At 39.2% G+C, this 22,318-nt stretch overlaps 2 protein-coding genes across 3 annotated transcripts in view; both read left to right on the top strand.

Annotated features, from left to right (window-relative positions):
* The first annotated feature begins 1,086 nt into the window (after positions 1–1,086).
* On the top strand, positions 1,087–7,857 carry dele1 (DAP3 binding cell death enhancer 1). Its single transcript, XM_088430895.1, has 12 exons — positions 1,087–1,271; positions 1,951–2,068; positions 3,551–3,653; positions 3,946–4,090; positions 4,203–4,391; positions 4,612–4,700; positions 4,774–4,867; positions 4,972–5,114; positions 5,257–5,415; positions 5,502–5,594; positions 6,109–6,262; positions 6,328–7,857. The coding sequence occupies exons 1-12, from the start codon at positions 1,241–1,243 to the stop codon at positions 6,561–6,563; spliced, it is 1,554 nt and encodes a 517-aa protein (XP_088287021.1). The 5' UTR covers positions 1,087–1,240; the 3' UTR covers positions 6,564–7,857.
* A 299-nt stretch (positions 7,858–8,156) lies between these two features.
* Positions 8,157–22,318, top strand: part of LOC148413748 (amyloid beta precursor protein binding family B member 2-like) — a 35,148-nt gene continuing 20,986 nt past the window's right edge. Inside the window, exons 1-8 of one of the 2 annotated variants that reach the window (XM_088430894.1) lie at positions 8,157–8,547; positions 13,750–15,017; positions 16,389–16,564; positions 17,305–17,448; positions 17,960–18,045; positions 18,508–18,568; positions 19,323–19,469; positions 19,804–19,931. In XM_088430894.1, coding sequence (XP_088287020.1) covers positions 13,781–15,017; positions 16,389–16,564; positions 17,305–17,448; positions 17,960–18,045; positions 18,508–18,568; positions 19,323–19,469; positions 19,804–19,931 — 1,979 coding nt within the window. In that variant the 5' untranslated portion in view covers positions 8,157–8,547; positions 13,750–13,780. Of the gene's footprint in view, positions 8,548–13,749; positions 15,018–16,385; positions 16,565–17,304; positions 17,449–17,959; positions 18,046–18,507; positions 18,569–19,322; positions 19,470–19,803; positions 19,932–22,318 lie in introns of both variants that reach the window. The other variant, XM_088430893.1, reaches the window with a different exon arrangement.

The following is a 22,318-nucleotide window of genomic DNA, read 5'->3' as shown; positions in this document are numbered from 1 at the left end:
TTGAAAGCATCCTCACATCAGGGCTCACAGCTAACAAAATAATCACACTTCCGGAGGGGTTCTGTGACATCTGCCATTTTTTTTTCCCTCACTTGGAGTGGACTCTGCCATTCTTTTGACAAAGTACCATACAGAATCCCAAAATTTACTTTGAATTCTCTATTTGAAAATTACTTTGTTTTGCAGTTTTTTCTCATGCAAAAGCACCACTGCTCACCTCATCTTTGTTCTATGAGGCCAATGGGCTTTCATTACCATGACAACTGGGGCGGCGCTATGACTTTGCAACTTGACAGCCTCATGTTCCAAAAGGAAAGAAATCCCTCACTAAGACACATTTTCACTTATGGACCCAAGGATTCATTACCAAATCGGAGAATTAAAATTGCCAGTTAGTGTGCTTATATGTACATGTGGTGCATGTATGCTATCATGTACAGTATGAAAATTATTAGCTGATGCTCAGAAGGGAGTTTGAGGAGTTCATGTTTTTAGTTTTGACCTTAATTTTAGTTCATTTGTAAAAATGAGAAGGTGGCGTTTTCCCTTTTGCCTCAAGAAAAAGGTCAGGTGAAAATCTTGAATACAGTGTCTCACCATGGCAACCGATCATAAAGCTGGCCATTCAAAGTTTACCCTGGATTCAGCTCACTCCCGTTTAACTCCGCCTGCCGGGAAGTCTGCGTTACACTCTAGTCACTTGCGTCACTTAGTTGGCAAAGACACGGCAAGACGTTCTGAAGGAAGGATGGATGCCTGGATGGCTGGATGGCTGGATGGCTGGATGGCTGGATGGATCCACCGAAACTGCTACAACTACAATACACACTCCATAATAATAATAATAATAATAATAATAATAATAATAATAATAATAATAATAATAATAATAATAATAATAATAATAATTGTACAAGTAGTGTATGGAAATGTTAAAATTAATAACAGCGTTTTGATCTTTGTCCGTTTTACTGTCCATTTATGTGACGCGAACGATTGTGCCAATCTCCTACCACAAGATGGCGATGTTAACAACAATTAGACTTTTTCGGTTGCGTCATGTTAGCCACTTCCGGGTTGGCTCACCGTCACCTTATCGGACAGCACTCGTGACTTTTGTCTGAGTGGAGTTTGTTTATGTCCACCGAACCTGTAATGAAGGAAAGGTGTTTCCGCTTGGAGGTATGTTAAGTTGATAATTGGTTGACGGTGGAAGCTCCCGTGAGAAAGGAGGAGTAACATGTGGAGGATTAAAGGACTCGCGTGGAGAGGTAAGACGAAGCAACATGGAAACTTCTCGAGTGACGCCGATAGCTGGCCCTTTGTTTATTTTTGTCACTGTCAAAGTTTCTGAAGTGTCCACTTGTCTTGTATTCAAGCTAACACTATACGCAGATGTTCGTTTCTCTGTTTATCCCATACATGAAATCGAAAATATCAAATGCATTTCTTTGTCGTAGTCTACGACGTTGTTTTTGTTGATTGTTGCCCGAACACAGTAGTAAATGTATACAGTCGTTAAAATTCGTTGTTGTAACAACGTGAGGATGAATGGCACCTTGTTTATTTTTTTTACTAAAGTTTTGCTATCTTGTCACATTTCTTTTCTTCAAATGATTACTCTAGTAATCATGTATTCGAAGTCTAAAAGCGTAATAATAATTTAGCATTTTAGACAAATCAGTTGATTAATACTGTCCTCTTAATTCATATCATATTGAATTATTTAAAAAAAAATACTAACAGTTGTTTTTGCAGTAGTCATTCTAATACGTTTTAGAGAGAAACCTTTAAATGAAAATATTTATTTTTTTGCTCCTTCAAATACATCTCGTAAGTACGTCATAAACAATACAATTGATTAATGGAAATCCTCCCAAATTCTTCAGTAATGGAAGAGTTGGTGTGTGTCCTTATAATGAATGTTTCTTTCTGTTTCTGTCTTTGCAGTGCTGCATCGATACCACACCAACACCCCACTGCGTCTCCCCCAAAATCACCATGTTGAAGATGAGGTCATCAACACCTCCACTGTTCTCTCCACATCAAGAAATACCCCAGATAGCAGGTCTATTTCACCCTTATAACAATCTATTTTAGACGTTTATGGTTTCACTTTTGGCCCATATCCTCACGAAGATATTTAAGAGTAAAGATAACAGTGCTTAGTTTAACAGCATGTTAGCCTTTTTATTATTAATTCACTGGTGTTTGGTGTAGTGCTTCTGGCACATTCCACCAGTGATTTAAATCATTCAAACTTAAAAAGATGAACACATTTTAGTCAATCATGTGGGTATGAATGGGGAACTAAAGTTGTCTATGTTGGGTAATTGGATTCTAAAGGTAGTTCAACAAAAAAAAATACACGCCTCTAACAAGATGTCGCAGGTTTGGGATCATTTCAAATTGAAAACCACGACAAAATAAAGTAATGATCAATTATTGCAAAGTAAATGGCATATCACTGCAGTATTTAGACTGATATCACACTTAAACAAAATACAAAGCATAATTGTTTGTTCAAAGACCCCCCTGCCATAAGGCTCCTTTTATTATCACCTCATGGCTGAATGGCTGATGCTATTTGTGTGCTTAAAAAGAAATGTTGATTTAGTAGTTTGGTGGGATTTCAGTCAAGAGGAACTTCCAAAATTAAAGGAAAGAAAGTTGTGAATTTCCCTAAAAGCTCTAGGCTTGTATTATCCAAGAGTATAACCTGCCACTGCCAACAATTTATAGTGGCTTGGTCATAGTTATTCATATTATAAGGATAGTATGGCATTGATATTACAAGCAAGATAGTTGCCATCTGCTTATCAAGAAGCAGCAGCAGCAGCAGCAAATGAAGACTTAACAGGAATTTGTTTAATTCATCTAGCTAACAAGCAGCTCCACTCTTTGATTTATTTATGGATGTTGTTGAAGCTTTAAAGACCCTATTACATGTGTAATGTACTTATAACTTTAGTGCTTGTTGACCTTAAATTGTAATCACCAGCACACTATTGCTAATTGCGTTTACCAACTGGTTGGCATAGACAGATTTTGCTGAAAAGGGATATTTGTTGTGCCCAATAATTCATATGTGTAGAAGCTAATGAACAATGAGTATTTATATCTACTCACTACAACCCATGTTCAGCCTTAGTAAGTTATTGAAAATACTAAAACTAATTAATTGTTTTTGTGAATGTGTTAATGAGAAACTGTAAAAGTTACCCACATTTCGCATTTCATATTCAAACTATTAGCATAAGGAACATTTTGGAATTTGTGCCAATTCCACAAATTTGCCAATACACTAACCAAGAATAGGTATTTTACAAATGTGTCTCTCCATACATTTGTTGACTCATTTAATACATTCCAACTTGTCTCAACAATTCAATACATTCCAGTATTAAGTATGAACACCTCCACAAAAAATGCATTCTCTAGTTTCAGCCATCTTTATTGGACAATTTGAAATACATCACAAGCAAGTATTACTAATGATTTGGCCATGTATGTTACAAAGTGAGCATGTTTTTGTCTTGATGCCTTTCAGCTCCCATAAAGAGGAGGATGGCGACAGGAGGAAGAAACAGCGGGCCTTTAAATTCACTTCCTCTGAGCTTCCTCGTTATACAACTCTTGATGCTATGGGATGGGTATGTCTTTCTCTTTTTAAGAAGTGCCATGTGACACTGACATGCTTTTGTGTGTGTAGGTTATTTTCTGTAACATAATACTTTTTTTTTTACGTTTAATATTTAAAAAAATAAACTGTAGATAAATTCCTGATATTAAGTATCTGGATTTATAAAGACGTGTTATTGCCAACCCAGTTTTGGAATCCCAATTCATCCTTTCTTGTCTTATGGATGTTTGACTTTGCTGCGTGCCAGTATTATTAATTGGTCATTTGTAGCATGTGTAACAATTTTTGGTCACTGTTCAAAGGGTGCAACAGCGGTGCTGTTCATGCAGATCTGCCGGAGGATTCACTCCAGTTTCTCTTCAAGCACTGAGCCCAGTCCAATTTCAGGAGTCCCAAAGACACCGCCCACTTTGCAGAAGTGTGGTTACCGCCTCCTGCTGGATATTTGTGAGCACCGCATCTTTTCAAATAGAATTGGCTTATGACACTCGTTTATTTTCTTTATTGTTAGACCTTGATTGTTTTTTTTTTTTTGTTTTGTTTTTTTGGTGTTCCTCAGTTTCAAGGAATGGCGTGGTGCTTGGAGGAAGTAGTGTGTTGTGTCTGCACAATCGGGATTTGGGTCAGAGCTCCGGCGGCAGTGGTGGAAGTGATGCTGCGTCAAACAGCAGTGAGCAGAACCACTTGACCGCTAACGCCACCAGCTCTGACCATCAGGGGGCGCTGCGCCATGATTCGCCTTTACAAGGTGTGTGCAGTACTCTGCAGAAAAAAATGCATACAATTTTTTTTTTCGTAATTCACTACTAAATAACAAGCTTCCAATAAAATCCATGAATAGGTTAATCTTCCTACAGTACGTTAAACCAAAGGTGAAAGTTAAGACTCTTTTATTCAGTGACCTTTATGAATTTAGTTGACTTACTGGAATCAGAGCAAATATTTTCTTTTCTTTTTATCCTTTGCAGATGACACTTGTGGCTTTATGCCTGCCTCAAACCTGCAAGAGAATGTGTTTGAGGAAGAGACCACAGAGACAGAGCATGCCTATAACAAGGTTATAAGCTCATTGAATTCATTTTTGATATTACTTGTATGTATGAGAATAACTGTGACTGTTTGGCTTTCAGTGTATGTTTGAACCTGAGGAGAGAGTGGCAGAAGCTGCACAGAACCTTGAAAAAGTCGCAGACTGCAGCATACCAGTAATCCTAAACATTATTGGTATATATTACAGTATATTACTTGTTACTCACCAAGCCAGTTTTTTCACACCCAATATGGTAGTTTGCACTGTTTCGTCATTCCTGTTTCTCTTCTCGCCACAGGCCTTCAAAGAGTCAAAAGCGGAAGCGACGAGGAAGCTTTCACATGTTTCCTGGCAGCTGCTCAGCAGGGCTACAGCAAGGCTCTGTTTAATACTGGCGTCTGTTACGAGAAGGGCAGAGGAGTCAGTCGGGATATGCAGAAGGTTCGCCCAAACTTTTTTTTCTTATACAATACTTATTCTCACACTCATACACAGATTATTAAAGATACTTGATTAATTACTTAATTATCTGGTTATGTTCTTTTTTTTTCTATTTTTTTAAATATATTTTTGCTGCATGAAGGCATCTCATTACTATTGGCGGGCAGCAGTGGCCGGTCACCAACTGGCTCAGTACCGGTGTGCAAAGCTGCTCCTAACCCAGAGCGGCTACGAGAGTGAAGAAAAGTTGAGCACAGCCATCGACCTCTTGGAGAAGGCTGCTGCAACTGGCCTGACAAAGGTGGGACTCGCCATGTTTTTCTTTTGTCATAGCAACAATGGATGTTGTTTAACTGTTATATTTTTATCTCAATGCCTCCTCTTCAGGCTCAATTATGCCTGGCTTCCGTATACTCCCGGGAGCCAATGAAAGATGGCAGCAAGTCAGTGCACTACCTGCAGATGGCAGCACAGAGCAATGTGAGCGACCTTTTTGTCTGCTGTGTGGACAAACGCTAGCCTTCTTTGAGGTTTAGTTTAAAAAAAAAACTTTAGGGGTATTTAAGAAAAATGCATCAAGAAAGCAGTCTTGGTGAACAATAAAAATGATAACATAAACGTTTGCATTAGTAAAATATCTTTTTTTTTTCATTTTATAATATACATAGGTTGTAAGTAAAGTATGAACGCTTGACTTAAGTCAGCAATAATTTGCATGGTGTGATGACTGAGTGAAAAATTATGCTTCTGGATCATAAATGATTATGAAGAAAAACTGGATTGATGTCATACTCGCCAGCCTTTTTGAAACTGACTAATTAATGTATAAAGAGTTTTTGATATATTTGATTATTGGTTGTTGATGAATAATTTTGACAGCTGAAATCAGTAGCTGCGTAAATACCGCAAAAGTCTAATCCCAGTTTTAGAATATTTGAAAGTTGATCATGAAGTCCTTTTCGGTTTGTTTTTTTTCCCCCTTGCTTTTGTTCAGGACAATACCGCGCTGCTCTTGTTGGCTCAGTGCCACGAGAGCGGCTTTGGGGTCAAGCAAAGCCTGAGAACAGCAATCGAATTCTACAAACGAGCGGCTCAAGCGGGCAACAAGCAGGCTCAACTTTTCCTGGCGTCTCCCATCGAGACTGCCGGTGAGCGGAAGCGCATTCCTTAGTGTCTTTTGACCAGATGACTGACTTCCTTCCATCTTCTGCAGTGTTGCGCTCCATCCGTTCCTCGCCGTGTTTCTCCGCGTTGGAGCGGGACCGCCAGCCGCCTCTGGCTGATCGTGTGCACGCAGACACGAGCCCTACCATCGCACTTCCCTTCCTGCCTCACTGCTGGAGCACCGGGAGCATGGATGTGACTCCGGCGCTTTCCTCCACGTCTTTTCACTTACGTCCCCAAATCTTGGAGGGAAAATCCTGCCAGTGGATGGTAGGGGTAGGATAAGTGCTACAAAAACTGATGTTGTCTTTTTATATATATTATGGTTACAATCGCAGAAGTGCAGGAATTTTCAAAATTGGAAATTTTCACATGGAACGTACATCTTATTTTGCATGGCCGTTGGAGTATGATGAAACAATGTTCATATCGATGCTTGAACATGATGCCTTTTCCATGCAATCACACTAACATCAGGAAACTCAAAAATAGAAGTTAGTTGCAGAAGAAAAATGCCCCATCAAGTTGCATTCTCTATACAGCATTAATGTGATTGGGATATCAACAATAGCTCTTTACAAAGATCGTTTCTGGGACCCCTGACTTCAAGCTAAAGTACAGCTAACTGGACCTTAACTCTCCACCAGTGAGCGGACAGGAAAACCACTACAAGTGCATGTATACTGTAGCAGAAGAGCCATAACTTGTAGTTCGCTGTACTGTGTTTTCGAATGTAAACTTTGTTCGATTCTACTCACCTTTTGGTCAAGTACAGAAAGTCTGTCATTTTTTAAACGTTTTTTTTTTTTAACTTCATAAAGTTTTTTTGTTTTTTTAATTATATGTATAAAATCTTCATTTACATTTTATTGCCTGATGCTTTAAAATCCAGTTTGTTTGTACAATGGGCTGGTTGTATAACAACCTCATGAATGAATTTTGTATATATTATTCCCCTATCATTGAGCATGTTAGTCTTTCTACTGCAAGCAGGGCTTCCATGTCTTTTAATCAAGATGTAATTCTTCCCCAGAAAAAAAAAAAATCACATTTACTCAGAATGAGACACCAGATTACAACAATATTTTTTATTAATTAAATGAGACTATTATTAGTCATCCATTTCATGAGTAGCTTGGAAAGGAAAACAAAAAAGAATTAACACCTAAACAAAATTATTGAGTTGATATGAAAAGTATACACAATATAATGTATAAATGTACCAACAAGAATTGACTACACATATCAAATATTAATTTAAAATTAATTCCCTTTTTGATTTTTTATTCACAGCTACTCAAATGTTTTTTAATCAAATGGAGGGTCTCATTTACTTAATATTGGCATTGATGTTGGAGAGCTTTGGATGTGTGTGTGTGTGGAGTGATTGGGAGTTGGTGCGTGTGAGTCTATTACAGTATTATTTATTTTATTTTTTTATTCTGAATGACTTTACAGCTGTATCCGTCTTTACATCTTTATTTGATATGTGACAATCTAGGACAGGGTGTCCTAGAAAACGACACGGTTCCTTCGACTGATGTATCTTTTCAATAAAGTCATCTTAAACACGTTTAAAGATCTGGTGTTTGATATGTATACGTTTGAAACAAATAAACATCTAAACCAAAATCCCCACCATTGGGAATCACTTCCATAACTGTAATTATTTAGACATTTGGTCACAAAAGATCAGGCTCACGTACTGCAATTCTACCAAGAGTATAGTTTTGTCACCTAGAGTAAAATCTGTGGGCGGAAGTAGATTTACCTCGTACCGGATATTACCAAGCACACCCTCTCCATCAAATATTAAAACAAATGGTTGCCGCTGATGCAGATTGAACCCCATTCACATGTCTTCCGGGTGTGACGTGGTCTTTCGATGATGTGTGATTTCATTACCTGACTTGCCGGTTGTTTGATGGCGGCTAGCCCCTCGTCCTCCACTTCCTTCTCCGCTCGTCCTCGGCTCTGATTGGCTTGCCTTTTTGCGGGACTCGAGGAGCGCCACAACGCCGCTCCGGGACGTCGTGACGCAGAGAGAAAGCAAGCGCAGCCTCAGCCTGGCCAGCCGACCGAGCACGATCAGCAGCGAGCTGGAGCCGGACAGGGCGAGGGCGGATCAAGTGATCGGATGCGGGAAGCCGGCTTGCACATAGGGGCGGACTGGCTCTTAAAAATACGCTGCAGGGACCGCTCACTTGCGTCTTGTCGTGGGAGAGGAAGATACCCAAGTCTCCCTACACGGTAGAGGCTGAGCTAAGAGGTAAGTAAATAAGATGTTGTCTTGGGATGTGCACCAGGCAGGGTGGCGGATGCACCGGATGTGCAAAGATATATTGCGTCTGTTCACCTGTCGACAGCTTAGTTTTGATTTCGCTTCAATGATGCTTTTCTGACATTCGCTTTGGGAGTTTGTTTGGATCGAGGACGGTGTGAGGCGCAGGGGTTGAAAACACTCCACCCATGACATCATTGACTTTCTCAAGTTGATTTTTCGCCACTGTTAGGACGCGCATCTGTTGCGTTTGCAATATTGTGACTTGGGAAAATGGGCTCTGCTGCGACGAGGAGACCTTCAATATCCGCCCTAATAAGCCACAGGATAGCTGTCAATATCGAGTGATGGACAGTGATAACTCTCCAAGATTTTGTGCTTCATTCCAGAATGAGACTATTATTATTATTATTTTGAAAGGCATACCCTGTATTTGAGATGTATCCTCTTTTTGTGTTTTCAAGAAAAAACTGGTGGCAAAACGTACAGTTTGATTTGATCTGACGTAGTTTAAGTCGCCCATAGCAGCAACTCAACCATCAACAATAGTATACTAATTCGTTATCTCCTGATTCAGAATTTTACTCTGTATGCAAGAGATACTCAAGCCTCTGCAAATTACATTATGAAAATGTTGCAAAATGTAAACATTTTAAGGAATATAATAAAGTTACATTTATTGTTTTAAAACAGGACTTTGAGCGTCTTCCTATTGTCAGAGCAATTAGCTTGATGATGTCATATCTGCTGAGTCATACAGCTCACTTTTATTGTCTTCCTCTGGATGGCTAAAATGTTTTAGTCAGAAAATTGTGCGTATTGAGGCACAACTTGAGAGTATCCACTGCTAAAATAAAAGAAAATGTCTTGACAGTTGGAGGAAAACATGCCAACAAAGTCTTAACAACAAAAGCTATCATAACTCATTTTATCTGATATGCGCGAAATCAATTGATTGTCAAGAGAGAGGAACAGGAGAAAACTTAATTTTGGGAGCTTTCAAATGATATTTTGCATTTAGTAATTTTTCCAAATGAATTTTACAATACTTTTACCGAGAAAGACACACAACAATAGTTGTTATTGTACAAGTATGATATGTACAACAATGTATGTTTAAGTATCTGGAGCTCTTGTTTGAAATGTCATTAAGAAACTGGCTGCAATAAAAATCAAGAAAAAAAAAAGGAACTGATCTGAATGTAATGTACATTATTTTGCATTATCAGTTGGTGTGTTGTATATGCGACACTAGAAAGGCACTGCCCAATGATGCTTTTATGCTGGTACTTGTTGCTTGCATCCTGTGTGAATGGTCTCTCTCTCTGGAGGGTTTGTGGGAGCAGTGGCTTAGCTATCATAGCCTGCTGTCCGGCAAAATGCCTTGTCATGCTCTTCACTTCCTCCTCTAATAACTATCCTCCCCTCTACACTTCACTTTGTTGGACTTGATTAAGGCATGCATTGCTCAGAGGGAAAGGGAGAAAATATGAGCAGTGATTTTTTTTTTTTTTTTTTTTTAACACAGGCAGTCGCAGCATGATAGCCTTTTACTGCTTCAAAATGTGTTTTTCTCACCAGAATGATAAGAAAGCACAGATAGTTTTTACTTGATATTGTTCATATAAAATGAATGACCTACACTGAAAGCAAACTTTTTGCCGGCTTTTTAATCTGCCCGCTAATGTAAATGTTAGCCTTGTAAAATCGGCTGTTTTTTTTTTTTTTTAATTAAATATGATGAGAATTAATGCCTGTCTAACTTTAATTATTTCCACCTCACAATGAATTATGTAAAAGGAAAAGCTTTTCCTACTTACAAGGAGTAGGTGCTGCCAGTGCTGCCTATTGAAATGAATTGGGAGGAAATAAACATTATTTTATTCACTATATATTTTATATTTTTTTTTATTTAATTGGCTGATTAATAAGTAATCGGTATTTTTTTCTGCCAAAAATAAGCATCTTCTCAAAAAATCCAAGCCCTAGCTTTATACTGTCATTATATGCATTTCTGATTTTAATCAAGGCGCTAAACCCTCCCAAAAAACATTTTATTTAAATGTTTGATTTTATTAAAAAAAAAAAAGAAAGAAAAAACACACCCATATATTGTTTTGCCACTGGTGCAAAACCCCGTTCACAGTTTAGCTAATTTCCGAATACTTTTACTTTTTATTACAAAACAAATTTGATTTATAATTATTTTTAACTATAATTATAGTTAAATTTTTTCAATGTATTTTCGGTATTGTACCAAGTACAGATGTCAGCATTAGCTTAAATAAATTGATGGAGTTTGGGCCACAACCTTATTAAGACGATTTAAAAAAAAAAATAAAATAAAATAAAAAAAAATATATATATATATATATATATATATATATATATATATATATATATATATATATATATATATATATATATATATATATATATATATATATTGGTTCATTTCAAAACACCCCACCTTAAAGGAGGAGCCCATAAAAAGTCCCGAATCCCGAAGTCGGCACGGAGTTGTCCGTATGGATGAATACAGTGGGTTTATCTTGGCCTCCTATTAGCCACCAGCTAGCAAAAGCTCGTGTGGGGCTCTTTCCATTCCTGACACATTATCTCTGCAGTCATTAATATGGTCTCAGAGTAGCAATGTCTTGGGGCCCTTTTCATCTTGGGGCCCAAGGCAATTGGCTGTACTTTTTCTTAGACTATAACACGGAATCAATACGGTATGCCTGTTGTCACACGAGCAATGCAGACGAGAGACAAGCTGACGCGCCGTTCCGACTGCTTGCTTCAATGCAGGTACCTGTTGTGTGTCTGAGTGCACATTCAGCACAAACTGGTTGTTGTTGTCTTGTTCTATGGCCAGCCACCAAGTTGAGAGGAGGGCCCCGCATGGACAAAGTGCACACTTTAGGGATTTTTTTGCTCTTTGACTTCTCAATTTGTTCAATTCCCAAGATGTTGTCTTCTTTTAAAATCTGCTGTGTGTGTGTTTTCCATGCTTCCAGAATGTCTGAAATGACACCATAGTTGTGTTGTGTAAGTGCGGTCAGTTTTCCACGGGCATATGCAAGTTATACAGTTCTTAATGAACTCTTTTAAGTCCTAGATCAATTTTCACTAGGATGTCAGTAAATGAATTATTTTTTTCTTCTTGACACTATACGTCACTGGCATATATCAAAGAATAAAAAAGCATTCCTTGCAGTCAATGACTGACTTAATATGCCATTTAGTGGAAAATGTTGATCTCATTCACTGTCAATGATGGCTTCAAAGATTTGCTTTTACTGGGCTGGCAGTAAATAAATAGTACATCCAAGCCACAAAACAAAACCAAAAAAACAAGAATTTGTTTTGGTATTTGTTTTTAAATAAATAATTAAATAATGAAAAAAAAATATCACCCCAAAAATAATTTGAAATCTTTGGTGAATATTCAATATTCATTTTGTACAACAAATCTTTTTGACAAAAAGAGCTAAAATAGGGGGAAAAAATAATATACAGTACATTTTCTACTAAAGATTGGGCTAAAATGCAGAACAAGCACCCCACATGAATAAACAAATGAATATTTAAAACTGCAGGTAGTCACAATTGTGGTAGCTGACTTTGTTGTAAAACATAAATATAACTGCAATATACAAAATGAATAGATCGAATGCAAAGAAATAAACTGGATTATGCACAAACGGTCTTGTGCAGATGATTTGATTTCTTCACACTTTTACAGTGGGAGCGCATGTAAATGCAATTTGATGATGAGAAAAAAGTGAAGTAACGACGCGCGTGGATGAAAGCTGCTTTTTGGCTCAACTGCTTCTTTATGCGGGAGAGATTTATAGTCATTGGGAGCAGATGAAAGAAATGCAAAGCATGTCTACAGTTGATGATGTCATCCATCTTGGACGAGATCAGTATGAGATAAAGCTGTTCTATTTAAGAGGATGCAGAGGGACTGGAGTTAACTATGTTCAGAACAGTGCTCTCTTATAATTGCTCTCTAGGTATATATTCCAAATCATGCATATCAGTATTGCGATGTATCATTCATTGTATTAATTTGTCACTTTTCATCTTTCATTCTGACTAAATATGACAAGTCTTTGCATAGTGGCAACAATTTGGCTCCAGACTCTAGCACCCACAAACAAAGCAACATATGACATGCAATATCATATTTTCCCGTTGATAATCTGATCAAACGACCAAACAATAACTCCTAAGCAACCTTTACCAACCACACTGTGTTTGTTTCACTCTGCCATCTGACAAAGTGTCTTACAGTTTTCTATGCTGACTCGTTCAGCAATAGAACGAGGAGTTCTCCTGAGAATCGTAAACACAGCCCAGAAAATAATTGGCCTCCCCCAGCCCAGCGCCTCTGCAGATCTCGCAGAAATGCGAAGGATCAGCTGCTCTGAGGCCGGTAGTGGCCAGTACGGCCTAACATCCAAAATTTGTTCCATAGAATTATCTTAAATTTGTCTAACGGTCTCTTCCTTTTGTTGTGTTTGTGGAATTTGGACCTTTTTTTTTTTATCCAGTCAAATTTTAGTTTCTAAGTATTACCACATCGATTTAATCTCCTCACAGTCTTCGGGATGAATCGTGCTCCCTTGTTGCTTAAAATATATTAGCAACGATTATCTATTATTACCTGTCTTATCACTTGTTAACCCTCATTTTTTCCCTTTGAACTTTTATTTCAGTCAGTTTTAACTTTCATTTTTAGTGTCACCATTCTTCACTGATTAGTTGGGAAAATCGCTTGCCTGTGGTCTTTAGCAAGCTGGACTTGAGCCCAGGACTCTGACCTGTGAGGCAGACGTGATAACCACTCTTCCATCGAGCTGCCCTAGGGCACATACTAATACTGATTATTAGTAGTCTGGGTGTTTACCAATCGTAATTGAAACTGTTCACTCAGAACATAATAGAATAAAAATGGAATAGAATAATAGAATAGAATGCATTTATTGTAACTGTATAGCTTGTATAGAACAAAATTGTGAGCACTGCTCCGACTGGTGCATATTAAATAAAAGTGACCAATAAATATTATAGAATAAAGGCACGGGGAAAACCTGAAAACACCACACAGTCCACTGTGTCCTCGAGCTGTCTTAAAAGTTATGTGATGCTACGTATGACTATTTGTGTGTCCTCTCCCAACAGGTTATTGTTTGCGGCATTTCTCCAATCAGCCATGATGTCGGTACAAACCCCTCCCCTCTCACGCTCTGGCTCCTCGCCCTCCAATGTGGGTGTGGCCAACCGCGGCGGCCCACCCGCCACACCTCCCACCTCGCTCAGCCTGCGCTCCTCTTACAACCAGCTGCTCGGACGCGACGTCATCAAGGAGTCCCCCGGCTCGGAAGGCGGCGGTTCGGCCACCTTGCCCAAGAGCCGGCAGCGCCACACGATGACCAGCGTGCGCAGCGTGATGGGCATAAGTGATAACTTGTCATTGAAGAATCAAAATGCTAGCAGGGGCAGGGGCCTTCCCACCAAGTCCTCATCCAGTTCTGCCCTCTACTCCTCTTCCTCCTCATCGTCTCTCTTCAATACGACCAACCCTAAACTGGCCAAGAATGGAGCCAACATGCAAAGACGTGCTGAGAGCCAGCAGCTGGAGTTGAGCAGGGCCAACACGGAGAGCAAAATCCACAACGTCCCCACAGATACCATCAACTCCAACTGGCCCGAGTTTGAAAAAGACAACTCCCAGCTGCCGCCGTTCCGAAGACGGACAAAGAGCTTCCTGGAGTACCACGACAAGGACTGGGACCTGAGCTGGGGGAACAAGGAGAACAAGGAAGAGAAAACGCAGCCGTCATTGACGGAGAAAGAGGAGGCCAGCCCGGTGAAGGAGCGAGAGAGCCAGAAAGAAGAGAAGCCCGGCAATAAACGCTCTTGCCAGGAAGACAAGGAGGAGGCAGTGCCAGTGGTGGAAGAAGAGGAGGAAGAGGAAGATGACTCAAAAACCACGAGGCAGCCTTTGTTACCGGTGGTGGTGGAAGCCCCGCTTTGCTCTTCCTCTTCTTCATCCTCCAACAGCCCGGATTGGGAACCGGAAAAGCACCAGGCCACGGCTCACATCAGGGACGAGCGCTGCTTCCAGGCTCAGGGAAGTCCCAGAAGTCCCGCGAAGCCTCGGATCGCCCAACCCAGAGTAATCAAGGTGGAGCTGCACCCCAACAACGAGAACCAGTTCCTGCAACAGTTCCCGCCATCCTCCCCGAAACAGCCCAGATCCACTGAAAGGAACACCCCGACGAGGAACCGGGCCCCCCCGGCCATGCCCGATCCCCAAGCAGAGCTGGGGCTGCCCAAAGTCAGTTTAAGAATGGATCTGACTCCTGACACTCCCTCGGAGGATGAAGACTCCAGCTGGACCACGCTGTCTCAGGAGTCACCCTCTCCTCAAAGTCCACAGGAGACAGGTTGGCAAATATTAGTCTTCAGAACAAGGGTATCCCAACCACACACACACACGCATACAAAAACATTGCAAAAATTGTCTCCAGTCTCCATGATATGGTTTATAATGGGTTGAATTGTCAAAATCTTGGAAGTGAACCACTTTGATACCCTTTTCACACCCCCTCACCCCACCTACCCCCCCTCCTTGTAGTTTACAGTATCAGTCAAAAGTTGAAAAACACCCTCAATTTCACATTTGAAATTAAAATTTGATTTATTTAAACGTCGCTATGTTATAAATTAATACTGTAGTCATCCAGACTGTGCAGTAGCTTGTAAGGAATCATTACAAGAGTTAACAAACCAGCTTCATCATGTGGGTGATGTTTTATGACCTTCAGTCCACAGATGTCCATTATCAAGAGGTTATAGTAGGGATGGATGAGTAAGATACTGTACCAAGTATCAATATTGCACCTTTTAAATTATTGGTAGTCACCAAGCAACCTATACTAGTTTAAGACGATCTAGTATTACAATCATAAAGTTGAAAAAAATTCAAGTGGACTTACCCGACTTGGTTGACTTTTTGTTTACAATCCCAGCCTAATTACAGACCAGCAACAAAAAGCATTTTAAAAAAATCTTATCTTCTGCATGAATGTTTACAGGAAAAGTTTTAATAAAAGGATGAAAATGACTACATGATTAAAAAAAAAAACAATTCATCGATTGACATATTAGTCGATTATTGACATAAGCGTTAGATGCAGCCCTCTTTGACACCTTTTGAATTTGAAGGGTTTTCCACTCCTTTTACTGGTAATGTTTACTACACAAAATAATAAATGACGGTGCCACAAATGGCCCCCGGCTTGTAATTTGTACCCCCCTCCTTTCTAACGTCTTAGCCTTTAATCATTGCTCGTTTGCATCCCCCTTCCCTTGCCGTCTGCGGCCTCCTTGCGCTCTCGCTTACCAATTGAGCATTCTGGCAATGTACCAAAAAGCCCTACCTCAGGAAATACCGCAGGAAGCTTTAAGGCCACATTGTGCCACCTTATGTCGCATAGAATGATCAGTATGTACAAAAGAGAAGAAGATTGCAGATGAAAGTGTGGCATTGGACGCAAACTGAAATTAAAAACTGTTCTAAAGGCATAAGGAAGAGAAAATGAGATGGGCTGGGGGGGTCGAAGCTGGAACAAACTGAACAGAGGCCACTGCCTAAGGGGCACTGCTTGAGGGGTTGAGGAAAGAGTTGCTATGGTAACAGAAGCTGTAATGATCCCCATCTTCCTTCCTGCACACACTTACACACCCACAGACAGGATTTATGTATGACACGCACCCAGTCTATATACTTCTTGTTTGTGTTGCTCTATTAGCAGATGTCTGGGGCAAAGGGGACCTGCCCCCAGGTTGGCAGGAGATCTCAGACTCGTCGGAGGTGTATTTCTGGCACGTCCCCACCGGTACCACTCAGTACCACCGACCTGTTGCCTCCGGCGAGACAGAGAACGAACCCCAACAGGAAACGCACAACTCACTACAGCCACCCAATGAGGTGAGTTCAATTGTCGCATATATTAATGAAAATGCCAATGATCCCTTCCAGCCCCACATTATGCTACTTCTGGTGTACATGCCTTGGCCAGCAGGAGGCGGTACAATACAAGTGTGAAGCTACATTGGAAGAGGAGTTTCATAAATCACTCAGTCAAAAGCAGATGTAGTTGTTTTCACAGAGGACAAAGAATATACAACGTGTATTATTATTATTTGTCCTTCTGCATGTGTTGTTGTACCCTTTGTTCTCCGCTGTCCTTTGCTATGACAGCGATACTATTTATGAGCCATTCTTTGGCGTTTTGCTTCATTTATCAGCATTGAACTTGACGGCTGCAAAAGGAATATGATTGTTTTAAGTCCACAACTTGTAGTTTTCTTGATTTTATGTTGAATTTGACAGTAAACTTCAACTAGGAGCGTTGCTTGTTGTGACGAGTTGAGTTTGTTGTCATCAACTCGTGCCCATATTTGTTTGTTTGTTTTTTGGTTCCAAGTCAAAACAAAAGAATACAAAATAAAACTTCACTACGCGTTGTTAACAGGGCCCTGATAAATAAAACTTCAAATCAAGGCAACACTATTGTGAATGGCACTAAATGAGCAAATGTATTGGGACACCTGGCACTACCCAGGAGGATGCTTGATGGATTTTGTGACAGCTGACTTGTGCTTTTGTTGTTTTTTTGGTAAGCTTTTGATGGCAGTGGTCTGTGTCTCTCTTCCTGTCTGCCACAGCGCCCTAGCAGTCTCATCTCAGACAGTTCGGTGGAGCCTGTCCCTTCCCCCTCTGGCTCCTCCCCAACCTCCCTCACCTCCACCCCCTCCAATGACATCATCTCGACTGCACAGAATCTCAACAGCACCACCTGCGCGGCCACAGTAAGCTTTTCATCCATGGCCCCCTTTTTTTTTGGTTTTTGTTATAATCACATGTCATTGTGGACCAACATACTCTTTTTTTGGCTCCACTTTCACAGCAGCGTCCATCTTGTATGTTATTATTGTGTGTTTTTTTTTTGTATGTTCACAAATTTTACACTGTGTAATGTTTGAATTGCAGTAGTTGCAGCTCCACATCTATTTAGCTAGAAAAATGTCATAGAAAGCTCTATATTTAATGCAATATTATTGCAAACTTTTAGCAACAATTTCATGTAGAAAATGCCACATAGCAGCGCTTCATTTGCCATTTAAACCATGTGTTGATGTCATTGCTGGCTGCATGGAGCAGGAAGAAAATCTACTAAGTGATCATTCAACAAATATAAATATTGTAGAGACTTTATAGAGTTTGAATGCAAGTGGGTGACAAATGCAGTCTAAAGCCACCATCAAAGGACTAAACTATGAATGTATTATTAATGCACTTGTTTTACATATGTGTTTCCAGGATCTGAAGGACTATCCAATCTATCCTGACCCCAGTCTGAAGGCATTTGAAGGGGCCACCCTCCGCTATGCTTCCCTCAAACTCAAGTAAAACCTGCTGATGAACTACTTGTGATTTTGCCAGATATGTTGACGTTCTCCCACTAGATGTGTATAAGAACGCTTGTTTTATTATCCAATGCAATAAGTCAGTGATTCTCCAAGTCTGGATTCAATTTTCAAGTTAAATATATTTGCAATCAATCTTTGAGAGCAGTTTGAAAAAAAAACACTTCACAGACACACTTTACTGTATATAGTTTTATTTTCCTGTATAGTAGTAATGATCAAATGGTGCATAATTATACACTGCCTTACAATAGCATTAAATATACATGAAACGAAAACAATCTTTTTTGTTTTTTTCATCATTAACGTCTACTGGGCTGTGTTGTAATATGGGTCATCACGGAGGTATTAGGAGAGCTAAGATTTTTTTTTTTAGATGGCACTTTGTTTATAGACCTGAGACGCACTGCAATAAGTCTTTAATGTCTCACTTTTGTGCAGCCCTGCAGCACCGCTGGAAACCGTGGACCTTAATAATACCTTTCCGGATTCAGAAGCAATGGTACGGCGAAATGTTTTATCTGTATTATTGATCCTTAATAGATGTGTGTTGTGCTCAGACTCTTTGATACATTGAACTAATGCCAAAAAATTGCGAAGCCTAAGATCGTACAAAAGAGACAACTTGTCATGCATTTTGAATAGTGTGGTTGTGCCAAATCATTTGCAACGTGTTAAAAGATACCGCTATTTTAATGTGAAAATGTAAAAAGCAGTTTAGAGAAATTCTGATCTGAGAAATATGGCAAAGCAACAGAGAAAGACTCTCAAAAGCCCCCAGTTTGCTTGGATTTGGATTTATTTTATTTATTTATTTTGCCTCCTGCTGGTAATGTTTTTGTTTTGTTTTGCATCTGCACTTCAAAGCAGCAAGTTGAAACAAAGGATGAAATGACAAATGTAAATTGCTGAGCCAGGAAGAAACATATTTTGTAAGCATATCAAAGGATCCCTGTTTCTTTAATTTAAATTCCACCTTTTCCAGTATCTAATTCAGAAGGCCGCAACACACACGTCAGTCCAAATTTTGCATTTTTTTAAAAACGAGTAGCAGTAAATCATTCTGAGAACGTGAATCAAAGTCCGACTATAAACAAACACATTATAGTAACAGTAATTGCACCAGATATATTTATTCTTTGCATCAATAAAGAATTACATTACTGAAAGCAAAGGGGGAAAATAGACAATAAAAAAGAGAATCATAATTTAAAAAAATAATCATAATAATCCATAGAAGTGTGTGTTCTTGCTAGTCCTTTCCAGTTCGATCCTTGGGCTGGGTGGAGATGGCAGAACAGGACTTGTGTGAGGGGCGGAGCAGCGTGGCCGTCCACCACTGCATAAGGCAGCTGTCCTACTGCAGGAGGGACATAAGAGACTCAGCTGGAGTCTGGGGAGAGGTCAGTTACTATAGAAACCGAAATAATATCATGTATTGTATGAGTACCAATGATGGGAAGCAAATACTTTGTAGCCATACTTTCGCAAGCTTTTTTCTTCTTCTCCCCCTTCTCTGTATGGACACTATGCAAGTTAATAAAAGGGGAACTTTTTTTTCAGTAAAGACAAGATTTTTTGTGCTAAAATATCAAATAGGCTATAAATGACAAAAAAAAAAGTACATTTTAAGGTCTGTCCTTTCATTGATAGATCAATAGAATTCATGTGAAAAAATGTTGTTTATACTCTCAAAGATGAATGTGAGACAAACTGATGTTGTTTGTACTCTCAAAGGGTAAAGGGATGCTGCTGGTGCTTCAGGACCGCATGTTGACTCTGGTTGACCCAGATGATCAAAGCCTCCTGCACTCCCAGCCAATCAGCAGTATTCGTGTGTGGGGAGTCGGTCGTGACCATGACAGGTATTTGAAATGCCTTAACATATCGCTGGAGACTATTTTGGAGAGCATTTTTGGCTGTTTGATAGCTGCTAGGGTGGCTTGATGAGATAAAAGTAAAAAATAGAATGTGTACATCCTATAGGAAATGGTGAGCTCATTACGTTCACCAGGAGTATTATCGCTTCATTTTTTGTGTACATTTGCATAACTGCATCCACAACATAATAATTACCCTCAGTGCTCTTCGTTTCCACTCCATGTGGAGATGACCATCAATCCCCTTGTGTCAACTTGGTGATGTGAGCTGGGCATGGATGAATTACCATTAACTATTGAAGTGATGCAAAGCACGAATTAGCATACTGATTTAGGCTGGATATGTTTATGTGTTAGATACATCTGCACAAACTAATAAAATTCAGAACAAATAAATTGTCACAAGAACTAAATTAAAATGTAGTTTGGAGAAAATTAACTCATTGACTTCACTATCCGCCAACTAAACAGTTTCCATTCAGAGTTAACATGACATTGCATTTGTATTCAATCACATCCAAGTTTACTTTGATTTAAACTCCAGTAAATATATTCATTCATTAACACATTCCTGTGAGATAGATATGATTTATGCTTTGTAAGTTTTGTAGATGGATGGATAATGCTGATCTGATTACATCGATGTTTATCAATATTAACATTGGTGTTGATATTAACAATATTTAGAATGATTCTCCCACCACTGTCACCGCAAAACAACAACCATGTATTCTTAATACCTCTAAAGCTGAGCATTATTACTATAGTAATTCCAGGTTATATGACACCGCTTTAATATCGGCTTTTGGTGTGCTGTTGTTCCTAGTATTGCTTCTGTCATCGTTTTCTTTCTTCCAGTTGCTCAACCACTAAATGCTCAGAAACGTTGTTAGGTTGACTTTCAAGTTGTGTCTCATGCCAAAATGTGTTCAGGGGAAGAGTGGTTTCTCATGTGTAATCAGCTGTTGAAAAAAAACGGATGGAAATGGAGTTTAAAATAGCATCACTTCTTTTTGTCTTGTTTCCATGGCGTCTCTCACAATCCCCAACTCCCTCGGCTTGCCCCGTCTGTGTCTTTCTTCTTTTTTCTTTGACTCCACTGTGCAACTGACTCTTAGCTCTGTGTGTGTGTGTGTTCCTCTCTTCCTTATGGATTTACAGAGTCCCTCTTCCTTCGTATGTTTCAGAGGCTAGGGAAATTTTCATTGTATGTCTGCAATAACAGATTAAGTGTTTTGCCAGGGGAAAAAGGCAAGGCCTTTTCAGTCCTCATTTTTATCGCAACCTCACTTTCGCATTCCGTCACACTAATTCCACTTATATCACCCTTCTTTCCTCCAACTTGTTGAAATTTGCAGGGTTTTTTTAAATTTTGTTATTTCTATGTAATTAAAGCTTGAAGGAAGGCAAATGAAATGATCTTTGTGTATCCAAATATTACCACTAGAGGGAGGTAGAGTCAAAGTCTGCGCTTCAACACAGGTTACCGAATACAGAACATATAGTAATTGAAAAAAGTCTTGTTTTGAACATGTTTTTTTAATTCTTCTAATCAAAGACCCAACGAGTGTCCTTGACTATTTTATATTATTTTTCTTCTAAAAAAAAAAAAAAAAAAAAAGTTGGGTTAATGTTTTCTGTAGAGAGTTATTTATTGACAGGTGGAAGGCTTGCAGCTTCCAAATGTATATGCCAAAAGGCTGAATTTTTGTATGCTAAAAAAAATGGTCAATTATCGCAAGTGAAAATGGAAAGCGCGTTCTAACTGAATCAGTCATATTTTGATGTACTTGTGAAAACGCAGGCCTGATAATGGAGGCTTGCTTTTTATTCTGTTTTATTCTGTTTTTATTCTATTCTAAAAATATTTTCTGTAGAACTGTTTTTTGGGCGGGGCTATATCTGATGGCAGACAACAAATTTCTGTCCTGTTTTTCAGTTCATGACATCTGACATCTCGACAATCCTGTATTTGCTTTTCTCTGCATGGTCTGGCTCTTTGTGTGCTGTGCACAAAATATATAGAGCAGAGTGTAATTTGAAGGGATTAGAATCACTTAAAAAAAACAAAAAAACATCGAATGCTGCTGTAGTTGCTGTTTGTTGCTTTTGACGTGGTACTATTGACATTTCCACTGAAAGTACAGTATGTGTGGTCTGTGTGAAGGTCCTCAACCCGACATACTGTTCATTTCCCGCGGCTCAACCTGAGACGCAAATACATTTTTAAATAGACTATGCATCTACTTGAAAATTATATCTGAATCAAGGGGACTTTATTTCATGCATTGATCAAATTCAATACAACATTTTTTATTTTTTTTGGCAGTGAGTGGATCAGATTTGTTTGACACTTTCACATTTGGCAAAAA

This window comes from Hippichthys cyanospilos, chromosome 13, assembly GCF_059441005.1.
Source record: "Hippichthys cyanospilos isolate Australia breed blue-spotted pipefish chromosome 13, RoL_Hcya_1.0, whole genome shotgun sequence".
In the NCBI taxonomy this organism is placed as follows: domain Eukaryota; kingdom Metazoa; phylum Chordata; class Actinopteri; order Syngnathiformes; family Syngnathidae; genus Hippichthys; species Hippichthys cyanospilos.
Note: the sequence above shows the minus strand (reverse complement) of the source record. Positions and strands in the feature narration are given on the sequence as shown.